General features: G+C 39.1%; 1 protein-coding gene across 1 annotated transcript in view; it reads left to right on the top strand.

Annotated features, from left to right (window-relative positions):
• Positions 1–17,878, top strand: part of LOC106882412 (protein zer-1 homolog) — a 64,446-nt gene that overhangs the window by 19,669 nt on the left and 26,899 nt on the right. Inside the window, exons 3-8 of the mRNA XM_052973916.1 lie at positions 714–938; positions 3,210–3,303; positions 7,283–7,426; positions 13,958–14,016; positions 15,021–15,083; positions 17,791–17,845. Coding sequence (XP_052829876.1) covers positions 714–938; positions 3,210–3,303; positions 7,283–7,426; positions 13,958–14,016; positions 15,021–15,083; positions 17,791–17,845 — 640 coding nt within the window. The remainder of the gene's footprint in view (positions 1–713; positions 939–3,209; positions 3,304–7,282; positions 7,427–13,957; positions 14,017–15,020; positions 15,084–17,790; positions 17,846–17,878) is intronic.

Genomic DNA, 17,878 nt, shown 5'->3' with positions numbered 1-17,878 from the left:
AATTCAAGAGAAATGTCCAGAACTTGCCAACAGGAAGGGTGTTGTTTTCCAACATGATAATGCAAGTCCACACGTTTCTTTGGGAACCAGACAAAAATTGCTGCAGCTCGGCTGGGATGTGTTACCCCACCCTCCATATTCACCAGATATTGCTCCTTCGGATTTCCACTTATTCAAGTTTCTGCAGAATAGTCTTAATGGTAAAAATTTCAATTCCTTGGATGACGTAAAAAGATACCTTGATGAATTCTTTGCCATGAAACCACCTCAATTCTGGGAAGAGGGTATTTTCATGTTACAGGAAAGATGGAGACACATTGTGCAACAAAATGGTTCATATTTGGTTTGACCTTTTTCTTTCCTTTAAAGATCGGCATGAACTTTCCGGACAACCCAATACATTCGATTCCTCTTATACCCAACCTTTCTCTCAACACATTTGCACTTTGCTATACAAGCACACTGATGCCGCACACCCAGCAGAGTATACTGCCTTCATTTCTCTCATAAAACAATTTTTTGTTGAAAGTTAAAATATTTTCTTGATCTTTTTGTTGGCTTTTTAAAAAAATTTTATTGATGAAATATGAAGGTTAACTCCATATTATTAACTTCCTAATTAGATATTATAGTTTTTAATTAAAAATATAACAAGACAATATAGCTGTTAAATGAAATATTTACAATATCTTATTTTGTTTTTTGTGCTGCAGGCATCTTGATTTAGGTATGTTAGACCAAAGATCAAAGACAAATTACCAAGACCCTGAAAAAATTCTCAGCAGGATAATTCTCGGTCTTCCTGATCTTGTGTCCTTGGATATTTCTGGTACAAACCTTGCTGGAGAGAAAGCAGTGACACCAGAATCACACCGACTCGGGGTCAGAAGACCAAATACGAAATTAAAAGAAGAAGAATCAGAAGAAACAAACTGCAGGTAAGTACCTGAATAATATATCTGTGTGTGTGTGAGAGAGAGAGAGAGAGAAAAAGAAAGAGAGAGAGAGAGAGAGAGAGCGAGAGAGAGAGAGAGAGAGAGATAGCAGCAGCGTTTTGGAATTTGTTGTGATCTTTTTTTATTTCAATGATGTTGAATCCCTTCACATCCATCTTTTTCCAGTTCTTCCTTGACTTTCCTTAGTCTCCCTCTTCTACAGGTTCCATCAACTTGGACAATAACTGACACATCCTACTCTTATCTTTTCCATTATCTGACCACAAAATAGAGACCAGCTATAAACAAGAAAGGAAAAAAATGGCATTCTATTGGTTACGACGACAAGGGTTCCAGTTGATCCGATCAACGGAACAGCCTGCTCGTGGAAATAATACAGAAGTGGCTGAGCACTCCACAGACACAAGTACTCTTGATATAGTTCTCAGGGAGATTCAGTGTGACACAGAGTGTGACAAGGCTGGCCCTTTGAAATACAGGTGCAACTCATTTTTGCCAGGTGAGTGGACTGGAGTGACAAGAAATAAAGTGTCTGCCAGGAATTGAACTCACCACCTTATGATTGTGAGCATCTCAACAGAAATATAGTAACAAAAGGGTTAAAATATATAATAGAGAAACAATTCTTAACCCTTTTGATACCAACCTGGCTGAAACCACCTCTGGCTCTGTAGTACAAACGTCTTGTTTTCAAAAGTTCTGAACTAAAATCTTCCACCAAACCTTAGTTACAATTTGTGTTCCTAACACTAGCTTAACGATAAAACTAAGTTATTTTACTAAATTCTTTGTTAAAATTAATTGAAAGAAACAAAGAGCATCTCAAAAGAAATTTTGGTAACAAAAGGGTTAAACAAAACAAACAAAACCCTTAATTTATTTTTGTGCTGCTGTTGTATTATATAACAAATAATGACATGCAGGTATTATATAAGAAGTAACGAGATGGAGATAATTGCATTTCAGATGATAACACTAATATTTTAAAGGCTTGCACTTCATTGGTCATGATGACCATATGATCTAGGTGATGGGAACAACAGAACAAGCTGTTTGTGAAATTAACATGCAAGTGGCTGAGTATTTCACAGACACGTGTACTGTTAATGTAGATCTTAAGGAGATTCAGTGTGATGTAGAATGTGATGTGGCTGTCTGTTTGAAATATGAGTACAACTCATTTTTACCAGCTGAGTGGAGTGGAGCAATGTGAAATCAAGCATGGTATAGTGGTTAGCATACTGGACTCACAATTGTGAGGTTGTGAGGTCAATACTCAGCCGCATGTAGTGTCCTCAAGCAAGACTGTATATCTGTGCCATTGTTAATGGTTACAATGCATTTATGGAGGTACACTCACCTCCACGACTAACTACCTATGTAACAAGATCATCAGTGACACTCCTCTCTAGGAACCGAAGCATGGGTACTCAAATGCAGGTAGACCACATCAAACCTACATGAAGCAATTGCGTGAGGACTCCGAGTGCAGCCGAGATGACCTCTTACATGCAGTGGCAGATGAAACAGACTGGAGAGAACGAGTCAGGGCAACTCAAGCAACAAGCACAACCGGGTGGTAAGGGTGCCTCGGCAGCAGCAACAACTTTAAGGAAACTTTCTTGGCATTTGAAAGACTATCGCCTGAGTAATCTTACAGATGCTTACTCTTGTGCTCAACCTCTACCCTTCCCACCTCTGTTTGCCAGTTTGCAATCTCATCGCATTCCTTCTACAACTACAGTTAACACTGGATACACCACATGCAATTTCTAGCTACTCCCTCCCCCATATGGCACACTCACTTCTCTGATGATGGCAACATTCTGCTTTCCTTAAAAACTTTAATCTTTGGTAACTTTACTTTGAAGCATCTCAATTCTGGGTTTTGTTTCCCTGCCTGGAATTTCTTCAACCTGTGGCCTCAACACAAACATTGATTTGTAGCAAATGGATGCGTTTGTGCCATTTCTTATTTCACTTAACGTCTATTTTCTATGCTGGCATGGGTTGAACGGTTTGACAGGTGATGGCAAAGCTGGAGAGCTGCTGCGTCAGGCTCCAGTCATCTGTTTTGACATGGTGCCTATGGTTGGATGCCCTTCCCAATGCAAACCTCTTTGCAGAATGTACTGGGTGCTTTTTATGGGGCGCCATCACCAGTGATTTTTACCTGGCACCAGCATGTGTGTGTGTGTGTGTGTGTGTGTGTGTAAGTTATTAATTATAGTGCTTTCTTGGTTTTCTTTGTAGCATTCCTGGTTTACATGGGAAAACTCTTGATTTTCTTGGACTTTTAAACTGTGCTAACGATGCTTGTGAACGAGAAAGCATACCTGCAAAACTAGTAAGTCAATTCACTGTATTTATCATTTATCATTTTTGTAAATGTTTGCATGGCATTTATTGTTGAAATTATAACATTGTAGACAATTGTAAAATGCTTGATTTATAAGAGAATCAATAATTCAGAGGAACTATCCTTATCAAAATAAAAAAAAGTAAAGTTAGCGTCGACATATTTTATGTGTGGAATATTCAGATATTGGTTTCAAATTTTGGCACAATGCCAGCAACTTTGGGAAGAGGGGATAAGTTGATTAGACTAACCCCAGTGCACAGCTGGTATTTATTTTATCAATCCTGAAAGGATGAAAGGCAAATTCAGACTCAATGGAATTTGAACTCAGAATGTAAAAATTAATGAAATGTCATTAAGCATTAATTACCTGGTCTGCTAATGATTCTGCCAGCCTGCCACCTGAGATGGAATATCAAAATATTCACCAGAAATAAAGTGTTAATTGATGACTAATAATGTTTGCATTTTTGTTTTCTGCAAATAAGGAAGACAATTATGGGCATGTTTTAATATTATTAAGACCTCATCAGTGAATCACAGCCTCAACATATCTAATGAAATTGTTCAGAATAAATCTCTAAAATAGATAATACAATGGTTGATGAAACAAGATAGAATTGTTTAAAGAATAAATAACTTAATGATGCCATCTACTTTTAATCTAATAATTACTAATATTTTATCTATGGTTAATAAGTTTGTTAATTGTTATTATTCAGCTCCTACTCCATCCTGATCCAGTAGATTTATGATAAATGAAATTCCCACCATAACCACCCCATTGGTAACCATAAACAGTGTGCTCAGCACTAGATTATTCAATATGTCCATCCTTTCTAAGCCAGAAGAGTGTTTGGTGTTAGAGTTGCTCTGCATTTTCTAGGTAACAGGAGATGATTCAGAAGAGATTTGGTTGTTATTTCAAGCAGGTAAGAGAGTTAGATTTGAGGGAAATTTAGCTACTGTTTTTAGACAGAAAAGTGTGATGTTGGAGAAATTTATTGTTATTTCTATACAGTAGTATATAATAGAAAGGAAACCTAGCTGCTCTTATCTGAAAGTAGGGATTATATGTGGGAGATTTCGTTGCTATTTCTAGCGATATGGTGTGATTTGAGGTAGAGTTGGTTGCTATTTCAGCAGGCAAAGACTGTCTAGTTCGCTGCCAGCATTGGAATATATTTTAGTTGTATATATCAGTGTGTATAGTGTTGTGGCTATGTGCTGTGTGATATCAATTTATCACCATGATAGATTGTTGTGTGTAACCTTGTGGAATGAAATCATGAACCAGCTAGCATCTTGTCTCTCCTTGAGCAAGGCACTTCATTTCACAACGCTCTAGTCTCTTCAGTTGAACATGTCTACCAGCCAACTTCTGGTGTAGCTCTCCCTCTGTCCAGCTGTCACATCCCTGATGCTCCACCGGCTTAAGAGTGGGACGGCAATGAAAGGGGATACGTCTGCTTACAACTATATTGACACCTACAAACAATTAGCAAAAGCAAGCTATAAGCTGCCAGGTCAGACTTGCAAGATTTTCTTTTCTTCAATATTGGCTGTGGGTGATATCTATTTATCACAATTTATATTAGTGTATACTGGCCATGCTGTGTCTGTCCCTCTACCCGAACCCCTCTCTTGATTCCCCTCCCTCTCTTAGCTGAGGGGTCTTTGTCTTGCAACCTACTTGGTAACCCTGCTGGTGCCACTTAAAAAGCAGCCAGAACACTGTGTAAAGTGGTTGGCATTAGGAAGGGCATTCCAGCAGTAGAAACCATGCCAAAACTGACGAATGGAACCTGGAAAGTAGACATCAACTGATGATGTATGTTGAGATCACATTTTACATTGAGATGTATCCACTTCCACTACAGTTTCTAAGCTCATTATCCACCTTGGTCTCAGCTCTACCTTGGGGAAGATTTTCAGGAGTAAAGTCACCAGACCGGAACTCCTCAAACCATCAACATACAGTGCACTCATTTGCCACTTCTTCACCAAACACCTCATTGATGTTTCGAGCTGTCTGGGATAAATTGGTTCCATGACAGAACTCATATTCATAAACAACATGAATTTTTGATCTATCCATGGGTTCACACAAATTGATTTACAAGAGAAAACTCACAATATAATCAGGCACCATGAACTGCATTTCAAAAAGTGATGATGTAACTCTTCAATGTTGTAGAACAAAGAATTGTCAGGATAAACATTAGAGTTAACGACTGTCAAACTTGATGCATAAGAAAACCAGACATTTCCTTCTTAATGACCTGATATTTTGTCTCCGTGAGAAAACAATGTCTCTATTAAACATATTTACAAACAATATTTATTGAGATGAACCAATGAAGAAGGTTCTAAACTGGTCTCTTGACCTGCTAGAAAGAGCAGCCAAATTTCCTTCATTGGTAAGCGATGTGATGGTGGATGCTGGAACACTTTTGACCATAGACCTGCTGTATCATATCTAAGGCTCAACAGCAACACCACCATCAACATCAACATCAACATCAACATCAACATCAACATCAACAGCAACAGCAACACCACCATCAACACCATCAACATCAACATCAACAGCAACAGCAACACCACCAACAACACCATCAACCATCAACATCAACATCAACATCAACATCAACATCAACATCAACATCAACAGCAACACCACCAACAACACCATCAACCATCAACAGCAACATCAACATCAACATCAACAACACCATCAACATCAACATCAACACCATCAACACCACCAACAACACCATCAACCACCAACAACACCATCAACCATCAACATCAACATCAACACCACCATCAACATCAACATCAACAGCAACATCAACAGCAACACCACCATCAACACTCAATGCTCTCCTCTAAAAGGTGAAATATCCAACTTTGTTCTCAAAGAGTTTCATTTAACAATCAGTAACCAAGACACGCTTAACCCTTTAGCATTCACATTCTGGCAAAACTGATGCTTATTCATTCCCTTTGTTTTGTATTAATCATGCTTGTAGCTTTCAGATTCTGATGAGGTAACTAAACTTGTAGGGTAGATGTGAGATGCCAGATCTGGCCATAAAGTAGGATGGAATGTTTGGACCAGACATGGTTGCTTTAAATGCTAAAGGGTTATATATCTGATGTGGGGGGTTTTTTCTCTAAAAGCAATGCTCACCACAATTTAAGGAGGAAAAGAGGAAGTTATCAAACTGGAGACCTGAATGTTTGTCATTGAGTGGGGTCCCCTAAAATCCCCCTCCCCCAAGGTTGACAGACAAACTCTACCGCTTGTGTGCCATGCATTGAAGCTCAGCTCGGTCGTAATCTTTATGCTTGTTATGTTTTTTTTTTGTCTTGTTTTAATTTAAATTGATTTGAAATAAATCACATTTTAAACTCTAAATTTTAATTATTTTCTCAAATTGTTTTCTGATTAACGATAGCACTGTATTTTCTGCTGTCTACCCTCAGTAGATACTGTCCACTTACTACTGCCACCTCCTGCCCCCACTTCTTCTTCTTCTTCTTCTTCTTCTTCTTCTTCTTCTTCTTCTTCTTCTTCTTCTTCTTCTTCTTCTTCTTCTTCTTCTTCTTCTTCTTCTTCTTCCTCCTCCTCCCCCCTCCTCCTCCTCCTTCCAACCCACACCTATTCCCTCACAAGGTTATGTTTCCCTCATTGCCAGGCATGTGTTCAAGGGAGATTGGAAACAAAGGGACACTGCTTGTATAACAGTGGTACTCCTTTACAACTGTCCCTCAGTGCCAAACCAGACTTCTTTTGCTTGCCGTCTACCAAATCCACTCACAAGCTTTTGGTTGATCTCAGACTGAACCTGAAACCCATGTTTGTGGTTTACTTATTGAAACCCTGTTTATCTGGGATTCTTTTTTTTCTTTTTTTTTTTTTTTCTCATTTCAAATGCTATATTGCTGTTATTTCCTTTAGATCACAGGTGATGCCAATGAAGAGCAGATCTTACTCTCTCTGCAAACCTATCAAGACAGAAGCTCTCATATTATTGTGGCTTTAAACAGTCTTTATAATCTATTTCGGAGATCTGTTGTGCGTAATCAAGCCGATGCACTTGACGTAAGTAAACAGTTCCTTTTGTTCTCATGTTTTTTTTTGTTTTGGGTTTTAAATTACACATTCTTTGTAGTAAAGATTCTTTGCCAACATAACATGGCAGTCCTGGTTTAGGACGAATGTTGCTGTAATTTATGTTGTGTTGGCAATTTGTCTTTATTACAAAGTACTGTTGCTGAATCTCTTGCGTTGTAATACATTCTTTGTCATATATTTTATTCTAAATTGACTGTTTGAGATAAAATTAGAATTTGAACTCATTTCAGTGCTGGGCTACTGGCAGTATTGTTTGTAAGTTCAATCTTGTTGCATCTATAATCTAGCTTTCTGTTGCTGGGGCATATAATTTCAGTCTGACTAGTCTACATTAAATATCACCACCACTTGACAAATGAGAGATTATTAGTGAGAAACCATCATCATCATCATCATCATCATCATCATCATCATCATCATTTAACGTCCACTGTCCATGCTGGCATGGGTGGGATGGTTTGACCAGGGCTGCCAAGCTGGAAGGCTGCACCAGACTCAAGTCTGATCTGGCAAGGTTTCTATGGATGGATGCCCTTCCTAGGGTATGTCTCATGACTGTGATTTTGCTTGATTCGATGGGTCTTCTTCTCAAGCATGACATAATGCCAAAGGTCTCAGTCCTTGCCTCTGTGAGACCCAACACTCGAAAAGAGCTCAGCCACTTTGCCTCCGTGAGGCCCATAGCTTGAAAGGTACTCTTCACGTGCCACCGATATGGGTGCCAGTTACGTGACACCAGCATCAGCCACGACTATAATTTCACTTGGCTTGACGGGACTTCTCAAGCACAGCATATCACCAAAAGTCTTGATCACTAGTCACACACACACATATGTATATATATCTCCACATATGTCTGTTTGTTTGCAAACAACTGTACTACGTAGCAGTGAAATATAGGCTGTGTATGCAGAGAACATACTGAGGCTTGAAAGAAATGAAGCTAGTATACTTTGCTTGATGTGCAATGTCAGTGTGCATTTATGACTGAGTGTAAGCATCCCGAGAGAGAAGTTGGACACAAGAGGCATCAGATATGGTGGGTAAGAGAGACGAATGCATTGGTATGGTCATATGAAGCATAGAGATGAGGACACCAGTGTAAAGAAGTGCCAATCTCTAACTGTGGAGGAAACTTGTGGTAGAGGTAGACCCAGTGCAGGTGACCCGTAAAAGGCGGGTCACCTGCACTGTGCTAGTGACATGTAAAAGGCACCTGTGCCAGTGACACGAAAAGGGCACCTGTGCTGGTAACATGCAAAAGGCACCCAGTACACTCTGTAGAGTGGTTGACATTAGGAAGGGGACCCAACTGTAGAAACTAAACCAAAACAGACTGGAGCCTGGTGCATCTCTCCAGCTTACCAGTTCATGTCAAACCATGCCAGAATGGAAAACGGATGCTAAATGATGATGATGATGTTGATGATGGTCTACTCTGTGTAGAAGCATCCTACTCTGGACATCCTTGTTAATAATACAATAAAAAAAAGCAGACCCTAAAATATTAATAAAAATTCTTTTGTATTGCAGTTATCTAAAATATTGCAGTTAAAACAATGGTCTCTGCCTTCTTTTAAAACAGTGGTGTCAGATATTGTGTTGATGTCTAAAAGCGAAGAACAACTAAACCCCACCCCACAACACTCACTCAACAACTAAATAAGTTTCTTTTACTAAAATATCTAAGCAATATTTTGTCTGTGTCTGATTGGCTGTAATGGAGCCAATGTTAGTGTCTGATTGGCTGGAACTCTATCAACATTTGTGTCTGATTGGCTGGAGCCAACGCTAGTCAGCTTATTCAATTCTAAAGATCTTACACTTACAGGTAATGCAGTTACTAGGATGGTGGTGGTGGTGGGGGATGCTGTGCTAAGAGAAGTTGAGCTAAGTTATGAGGAATGAACAGGTAGAAGGAGGTGTTACTTGAGGAGTTAGCAATTAGCGAGGGGGGGGGGGGGACTGAGAATTAAGAATAAAAGATGACAGAATTGAAAAATGAAGAAAAATGAGCTGATGAAAAAATTTTTTAAATGAGAAAATGAAAAGATGATCAGCTGAGGTACTGTGAAAGGTTTTTAATAGATTTTAATAGATTACACAAACAGTGAACAGTGAGGAGGCCCTTGGAAATCCTCATTTGAAAATCCCAGAACGTCTCTTTTTTTCTTTTTTCAATTTTTCAGTTGTTCAAAAGTTCAAAAGGTTTAACAGTTTTTTTGAGAGATTGACAAATAGAAGGATAGATGGATGGATGGATAGACAAGCAGACAGAGAGACAGATGGATAGATAGGTAGAGAGACAAATACATAGACGGAACCTAATGGTGGTGTGTGGTCTGTGTATATCCTTGTTGCTAGTTCTTGGGTTAATGGGTTAAGTGAGCACTTTTGGATCTATAACCCTTCATCAGACATTCCATGATTGCTATTACTGCTGGCATTGGTTAGAGGTTCTGAAGGCAGTAAATGAAATTCCAGCCACCAAGTTCATTCTGGCAGTTGAGGCTGGGTACCCTGTTCCTGATGAATTGTGCCTCCTTTATTTGTAGGTTGACTACATTCGCTCTCCCGGCCAGTATCCGGGTGGAGAACTGCCCATCGCAGTGTTGGAATAAGGAGTTGGGGATTGTGGCCTTGTGAAGATGTTCTTTCGCTCTGACGTGAAGTTGTTGTTTAGTCAATCCATTATATTTTCCCCCACGAGTACTAGTCATTTCATATTATCACGTTAGCTGTTTGGCTTTGATGGGGCATTGGTTCAGACAACATGTGTTCTGTACGTTGTTGTGGGTGAGGTAGTATCTGAGGGTGTGACTTCTATCTATCTATCGCTCAAAAAATCGTTAGACCTTTCAAACTTTTGAACAATTTGAAAACACAAGACTTTCTGGGATTTTCAAACGAGGCTTTCCAATGGCCTCTTCACTGTTCATGTAATCTATGAAAACCTTTCTCATTACCTCAACTTCTCATCATCTTTAGATTTTTAATTTTTCATTCTGTCATTTTTCTACATTTTCCATAATTTTTTCTACATTTTCCATAATTCTGTTATCTTTCATTCTCACCTCTTGTTTTCCCCATCACTAATTGCTAACTTCTCAAGTATTACTTCCTTCTCCCTGTGCATTCCTCCTAACTTACCTTTACTTCTCTTCGCATAGAACCCCATCTCACCATCCTACTAATGGCATTGCTCTGTTATCTATCGAGACAAGACCACAACTATGTTACCTGAGATACACTAATACCTTGTAAAGCATTAGATATTCACCCTAGCAATGATGGGACGATTAAAATGTGGAATGAATAACGAAAGGAGATGAGTAAAAGATTTCCTTTTTACCATTAACAGTTTTACCACAAAAAGAGAAGATTCTGCACAAGATTACATTTTATTTACTGGGAAATCTTTGAGCAGTTTTATTCTTTGGACTGTAACCCTGCTAGAATACCACCTGAAGTGTTTAGTCAATTATGTGACCTTCAGTATTGTATCAACTACAACAGATTTTTATTGAGATTTTTATGGGAAGGCAATGGGTAAAGTCAGTTTAGTGTAGTAGCAGCCAACTTTGTGCTTTTCACTAATCTTGTACCAGTTTTACCTAAGAGGAAGGGAGGTAATCATGTCAGTTTGTCCAGATCATAAAGGGAGGTAACCATGTTATTTTATACCAGTGTTCTACCAATTCTACCAAATGATGTGAATAATTAAAATCTAAATATGGATGCAGAGCACAAAAGTGATCCTGTCAGTGCAGGTGCCACTTAAACGCACCCAGTCCACACTGCAAAGTGGTTGGTGTTTGGAAGGGCATCCAGCTGTAAAAAAACTTGCCAGAACTGACCTTGCCTGTGCTTGTGCCATGTAAAAAGCACTAAGTCCACTCTGCTGGGTGGTTGGTGTTAGGAAAGGACATCCATCTGTGAAAATCCTGACAAAACAATCACAGAAGTCTGGTGCAGGTTTCAGCCTAACCAGTTCCCATGAAATCGTCCCATCCATGCTAGCTTGGAAGGCAGACATTAGACAATGAGGAGGATAAGGGCCATGTTGCCCTTATTCTAATAATTTGAAACTCTCTTCGCTGCCTTCACTGCATGTCTGTCCCTTAATCTATTGACTCGAAGACGATGAAAGAGAATCTTGACTTCTGTATATCCATACTCATAAATTGACTCACGAAACTCAATATAAGTGGAGATTATTTGTAGCCTGTAGCTTGATCTAACCTTGTACTATCCTTCTTGAAATAAGGATTAAGGATTAGCAATAGATTTAGAGAAGAAATGAGGATTAGTGGTCAAATTGTAAGTAACCTGCTTTGTATTAAAATATTTATGAAAGATCAGCAGAAATCAGCCCCTAAAAGAAGCAGGCCACATGCAAGAAGTGAAACCGAATCTGGATTATGGCCATGCTGGGGCATTACTGCGAATGATTTTGAGTCAACCAAATCAACCCAAGGATTTATTTTTTTAAAGTCTGCTACTTATTCTGTCCTTTGTGTAATTGCTAAGCTGTGAGGACATAAACATACCAACACCGGTTGTCAAATGGTAATGGGCAACAAACACTGACACAAAGACACACACATGTGTGTGTGTTTATAAATATATAAAGCTGTGGTAGAAGAAGTATGGTCATTGCTAGAAATAGCAGCAGGTAAGCTTTTAATGATATGTAGTTCCACTGAATATTTACGGGCAGTGATCATACTTCATGTACGACTGCTTTATATATTTATTATTCTACCTATATGGTTCTCTATTTCTGCTGGATAATAATATTGTTATGTTAATAATATTTATATTTTCATGTATATATATATATATATATATATATATATATATATATATATATATATATATATATATATATATTTAATTATATATTTATTTTATCCTAACAAATAATAATTCGGATAGAATAAATGGGTTAATAGAAACCAAGGTAGCAAAGATCACAAAATAACTGTGGTGTAATTCCTGTTAGTGAGGCAGAAACTCCATATATATATATATGATGGGCTTCTTTCAGTTTCTGCCTACTAAATCCACTCACAAGGTTTTCCTTGGCCAGAGGCTATAGTAGAAGACACTTGCTAAAGGTGCTAGGCAGTGGGACTGAACCTGGAACCATGTAGTTGGGAAGCAAGCTTCATACCACACAACCACACCTGCACTTTATAATTTACAGGACTTTTTGATTAAAGTAAATAATATTATCTTGATTAACAAGAACATTGGTAATGAAGGAGCTCATGATAGCAGGATATATTATCAATCTTGTTGTATTCAATTAAACTGTTTAATTATTTAATTCTATGTTTTCTAGAAACCTTGAAGTGATACAAAACTCCTGGATAATTTGAACTTAGTTTGTAAATGGATCTAAATCTGACTCGGCACTTTTCTTGGTGCTCTTCTGAGTCTTCATTGAAGATGGTTGGAATGACTGTGAGCCAAAGTATGGCGTGAGAGGTGAACCATATCATGGTTCACCTCTCATGCATTTAGTACATCACAGATTTTTTCTGGCTAATATATCTCTCTTTTACTCTTTTACTTGTTTCAGTCTTTTGACTGTGGCCATGCTGGAGCACCATCTTTAGTCGAGCAAATCGACCCCAGGACTTATTCTTTGGAAGCCTAGTACTTATTCTATCAGTCTCTTTTGCTGAACCGCTAAGTTACGGGGACGTAAACACACAACCATCGGTTGTCAAGCGATGTTGGGGGACAAACACACACACACACACACACACACATATATATACATATATATGATGGGCTTCTTTTCAGTTTCCGCCTACCAAATCCACTCACAAGGCTTTGGTCGGCCCGAGGCTATAGTAGAAGACACTTGCCCAAGATGCCACGCAGTGGGACTGAACCCAGAACCATGTGGTTGGTAAACACGCTACTTACCACACAGCCACTCCTGCGCCTATCCTTATATGGAAATTTATATCACAAACTCCTCAGCTTATCTGGGTTTCTGCAGCCAATAAGTATTTATATTTTTTTAAGATTTTATTTATTTCTGTGGGAGGTTTTGAAACATAACAGCCATGATTGTGGAGGGATTACTGCACACCAAATAGGTTCATCAACAAAACCAACAACACCTGGAATCTCTGCAGAAATCAGATGCTTTTGATTTCTTGGATGTACTCTGTGTGTTGAATGGATATAGACGCATGGAGGGGGTGGGGGTGCGACTCCTCTGCGTATGAATAGGAATAGATATCACATGCAAAGGAGAAGATTCTGGTTATAAGAACATGTGATATTGATTGAAAAGTAAGTTGGTGCAAAGATAACAGCTCTTTTGGTTACAAGTTCCAAAGATTAAGCAGGAAAAGATATGTTTGATGATGATGACGACAGTGATGACGGTGATGGTGGTGATGTTGATGATGATGATGATATTCTGTGTAATATTTTCATGTTGCTCATTCTCAACGTTGTTTCTTTGTTTTCTAGGCTATACTGTCGTGCATGAAGCAACACCCAAAAGATTGGCATGTTCAGATTTCAGGGAGGTAAAAACATTACAATTTCTATGTTTTCCATTTTTTACATTCCTTCGTGTTTTGTTTGTTTGTTTAAAAACTTGAAAAAAAAAAAAGAAAAGGAAAGAAAAGAAAAACCTGGAAAAACTATTTCGAGTGAAGAATAATTATTTGTAGAAACAGTCTGTTTTTGATAGGAATACAGTGTCTTTATGGAAATAGTATAGCTTGACTGTTCTTTTACTCTTTTACTTGTTTCAGTCATTTGACTGTGGCCATGCTGGAGCACCGCCTTTAGTCGAGCAAATCGACCCCAGGACTTATTCTTTGGAAGCCTAGTACTTATTCTATTGGTCTCTTTTGCCGAACCACTAACTTACAGGGACGTAAACACACCAGCATTGGTGGTCAAGCATTGTTGGGGTGGATGGGGTGGCAGACACACAGTCATACACACACACACGCACACACACACACATGTATATATATATATACGATGGGCTTCTTTCAGTTTCCATCTACCAAATCCACTCACAAGGCTTTGGTCAGCCTGAGGCTATAGTAGATATTTGCCCAAGGTGCCATGCAGTGGGAATGAACCCGGAACCATGTGGTTGGGAAGCAAGCTACTTACCACACAGCCACTCCTGCGCCTATATAGTAATAGTATCTTAATAACATAAGATGTCTTTATTAGTAGTATTGTTGTACCATAGTATATTATTAGTAATAGTATAGTACGTCTGTTGTAATAGTGAAGTAATAGCATAGTATGCCTATAGTTTTTAGTAATAATATAATAATAGTATGTGTTCATTGATACTATAGTAATAGTGTAGTACATAGTAATTGTATAATATGTCGATAATAAGAATAGAGTAGCGTCTCCAATAACAACCTTCCAGACCAAAACAATGCTAGTATTAAAAACATGGTTTAACTATTAAATGTTATAATTAATCTTTAGCTTTGGTTTTACGAAACATGTAAATTCTAAACATATTTCTAGAGCGAAGTTCCTTTTACCATTCCAGTGCCTCTTTGTTTTATATTGTGAAAGGAGAACAAATGGCTCATGCTCCAAGGAAATTAAGGAAGTAAGTTTTGTCATTACTACAATTGCAACGATCCTGTCTTTTGTTGGTTTTTTTTTTTGTTTTTGACACACACACACACACACACACACACACAAACACACACCAACATTGCCATCACAGCTACCATTATCCTCCTCCTCCTTATCATCATCATCATCATCGTTTCACATCCTCTTTCCATGCTGGCAACAACTGGATTGTATGACAGGATCTGATAAGCTGAAAGATCATGTCTTAAGCCAGTTTCTTAGTTTTAACTTGGCATCTGCAGCTGGATGCCCTTCCTAATGCCAACCGCTTTACAGAGTGTGGACTGGGTGCTATTTTTTTGTGGCCCCCAGCACTAGTGAAGTCACCATTTAATATACAGGACTGAGGAGGCCCCTTGACGTACTGGGATTATAATAGAGATGGGGCTGTGGCTTTATGTGTGATAGAAAGGACAGAAACAAATATGTGTTAATCAAGGAGGTACCTGGTTACCCCACATTATATAAGGGGAGGTGAGAATATTTGTGGTAGAACTGGAGAGATAAAAGTGTTAGAGCATACCCTCAGGGTACAATGAGGAGATTAGAAGAGGGTGTGGTGACACGAAATAAATATTAAGGTGGGTGGAGGTTGCAAAGTGTGGCAGGGAGTAGTGAGAGATGGTAAGAGATAGGGTATGAGGTGAATGAGGGATGGATGACACCAGAAGTGGCTGAGGGGAGAGGAAGTGATGATGGGCAGAAGAGAAACATTGAAGAACACCAGAAAATAACAGAGTAAATGGGAGACAAGAGCTGAGAGGAAGATAGTGGTGAATGGGTGGCAAACAAAGATGGGCTGGGCTGGTTGATGGTAGATGGTGTTAAGAATAAGGAATGGGTGTCACTAGGAAGTGGCAGAAATGGGGTTGGCAGGGGATGGCTGACAGCACAGAAATGGTGGGCGATGGAAAATATGAGCGGAGGGAATAAAGTTAAGAATGAAGGATAAGATGTGAAAAAGGGGTGTTCCTAGAAAGAAAGCAAATTGGTAGAGCAGAAAGGGGCCGTGAAATGTTTCACCAGCTGTTTCACAGATTCGCTTATAAGAATAAGGGAGTTACGGCAGAGGAGATAAAGACACAATCAACTGGTTTGCTGTTATAACCTGGAGGACTGTGATGGATAGAAAGAGGCACTGAGAACCATGCTCCGGTAGATCCATACATACTCACTGAATTTTTTGTTGTATGTAGCTTGATGGTTCCCAAAAATTAAAAATTGTTGAGGCAAATTTTCTATAGCTGGATGCCTTTCCTGTTGTTAACCTTCACCTGTTTCCAAGTAAGATAACATTTCCTCGTGGCCAGACATGTTTTCATGGAAGATTGGGAAAGAAGGACATCGCTGGTATGACAGTGGCACTCATTGTGCAATGTGGAGATGCATACGCATGTACAATGGGCTTCTTTCAGTTTCCATCATATAAGGCTTTGGTTGACTTGGAACTATAGAAAACAGCATTTGCCCAAAACTGCTGTGAGGCAGGACCAAACCCGAAACCACATGATTGGGCAGTGAACTTCTTGATTTAACAACCAAGTGCACACTCCCTCTCTCTCTCTCGCTCTCTCTCTCTCTCGCTCTCTCTCTCTCTCGCTCTCTCTCTCTCTCTCTCTCTCTCTCTCTCTCTCTCTCTCTCTCTCACTCACACACACACACACACACACACACACACACACACACGGATGTATGTGTTAAGGTCGATATTTTGCCAATCCTCATGTGAGCAAAGCATTGCTGATTATTGACTTTAAAAATGGTCACTGAGCAGTTTCAAAGACTTATGGAATGTACGTCCCCCTGTAAAATCCTGGCTCTGAATCAATTCCTCTTCCAGCCATGTTAGTATGTAAAAAAAAGACTAAACAAATGAAAGTCAAGCAAGGTAGGGTTTGAACCCAAAACTTACAGCATCTTGATTCTACCACCCGTCACACTCTGTGTACATCATCATGATCATCATTTAGCATCTGTTGTCTGCGCTGGCATGGGTTGGACAGTTTGACCAGGGCTGGCAAGCTGAGGAGTTGCACAGAAACAAGTCTGATTTGGCATTGTTTCTACAGCTGGATGCCCTTCCTGATGCCAACCACTCCAATGGGTGCTTTTATGTGCCAGTTGTGTGACACCAGTATCTACCACGACTACGAATCCACTTAGCTTGATGGCTCTTCTACTCCAGCATGATATATTGCCAAGGGTCTCAGTCATTTGTCATTGCCTTCATGAGGCCCAACACTTGAAAGGTTCTTTTTACATTCCACCTGCGCAGGTGCTAGTTACATGACACCGGCATTCACCACATTGCCTCCGTGAGGCCCAATGCTCAAGAGGTGCTTTTTATGTGTCACTGGCACAGGTGCTAGTTACGCGACGCCAGCATTGGCCACAACATCAGCATTATAAATAAGCTGCCATATTTATTTTCATGACTAACATGCTTAACTCTTTTGCATTTAAACTAGCCCCCGCCTCCACATCTACCTGTTTTGTGTTCAGATCTGGTCTCTTACACCTATCCTATAATGTCATTCTAAAAATAAACAATCACATCATTGAAATCTCAAAGCTATGAGACACTGCATGATTAATTGAAAACAATGTGAATAAACAAGCATCACGTTTCCCAGGACAATCTGGATGCTGAACGGTTAATGTTTTGTTTGTATCTTTAGGAAAGCAATTGATATCTTACTTGATGCCATGGAAAACAGAGATGACGAACAAACTGTGAGTATATTGTTTTTGTAAATGTTGCTGATT

Source organism: Octopus bimaculoides, chromosome 1 (genome assembly GCF_001194135.2).
Source record: "Octopus bimaculoides isolate UCB-OBI-ISO-001 chromosome 1, ASM119413v2, whole genome shotgun sequence".
In the NCBI taxonomy this organism is placed as follows: Eukaryota; Metazoa; Mollusca; class Cephalopoda; order Octopoda; family Octopodidae; genus Octopus; species Octopus bimaculoides.
Note: the sequence above shows the minus strand (reverse complement) of the source record. Positions and strands in the feature narration are given on the sequence as shown.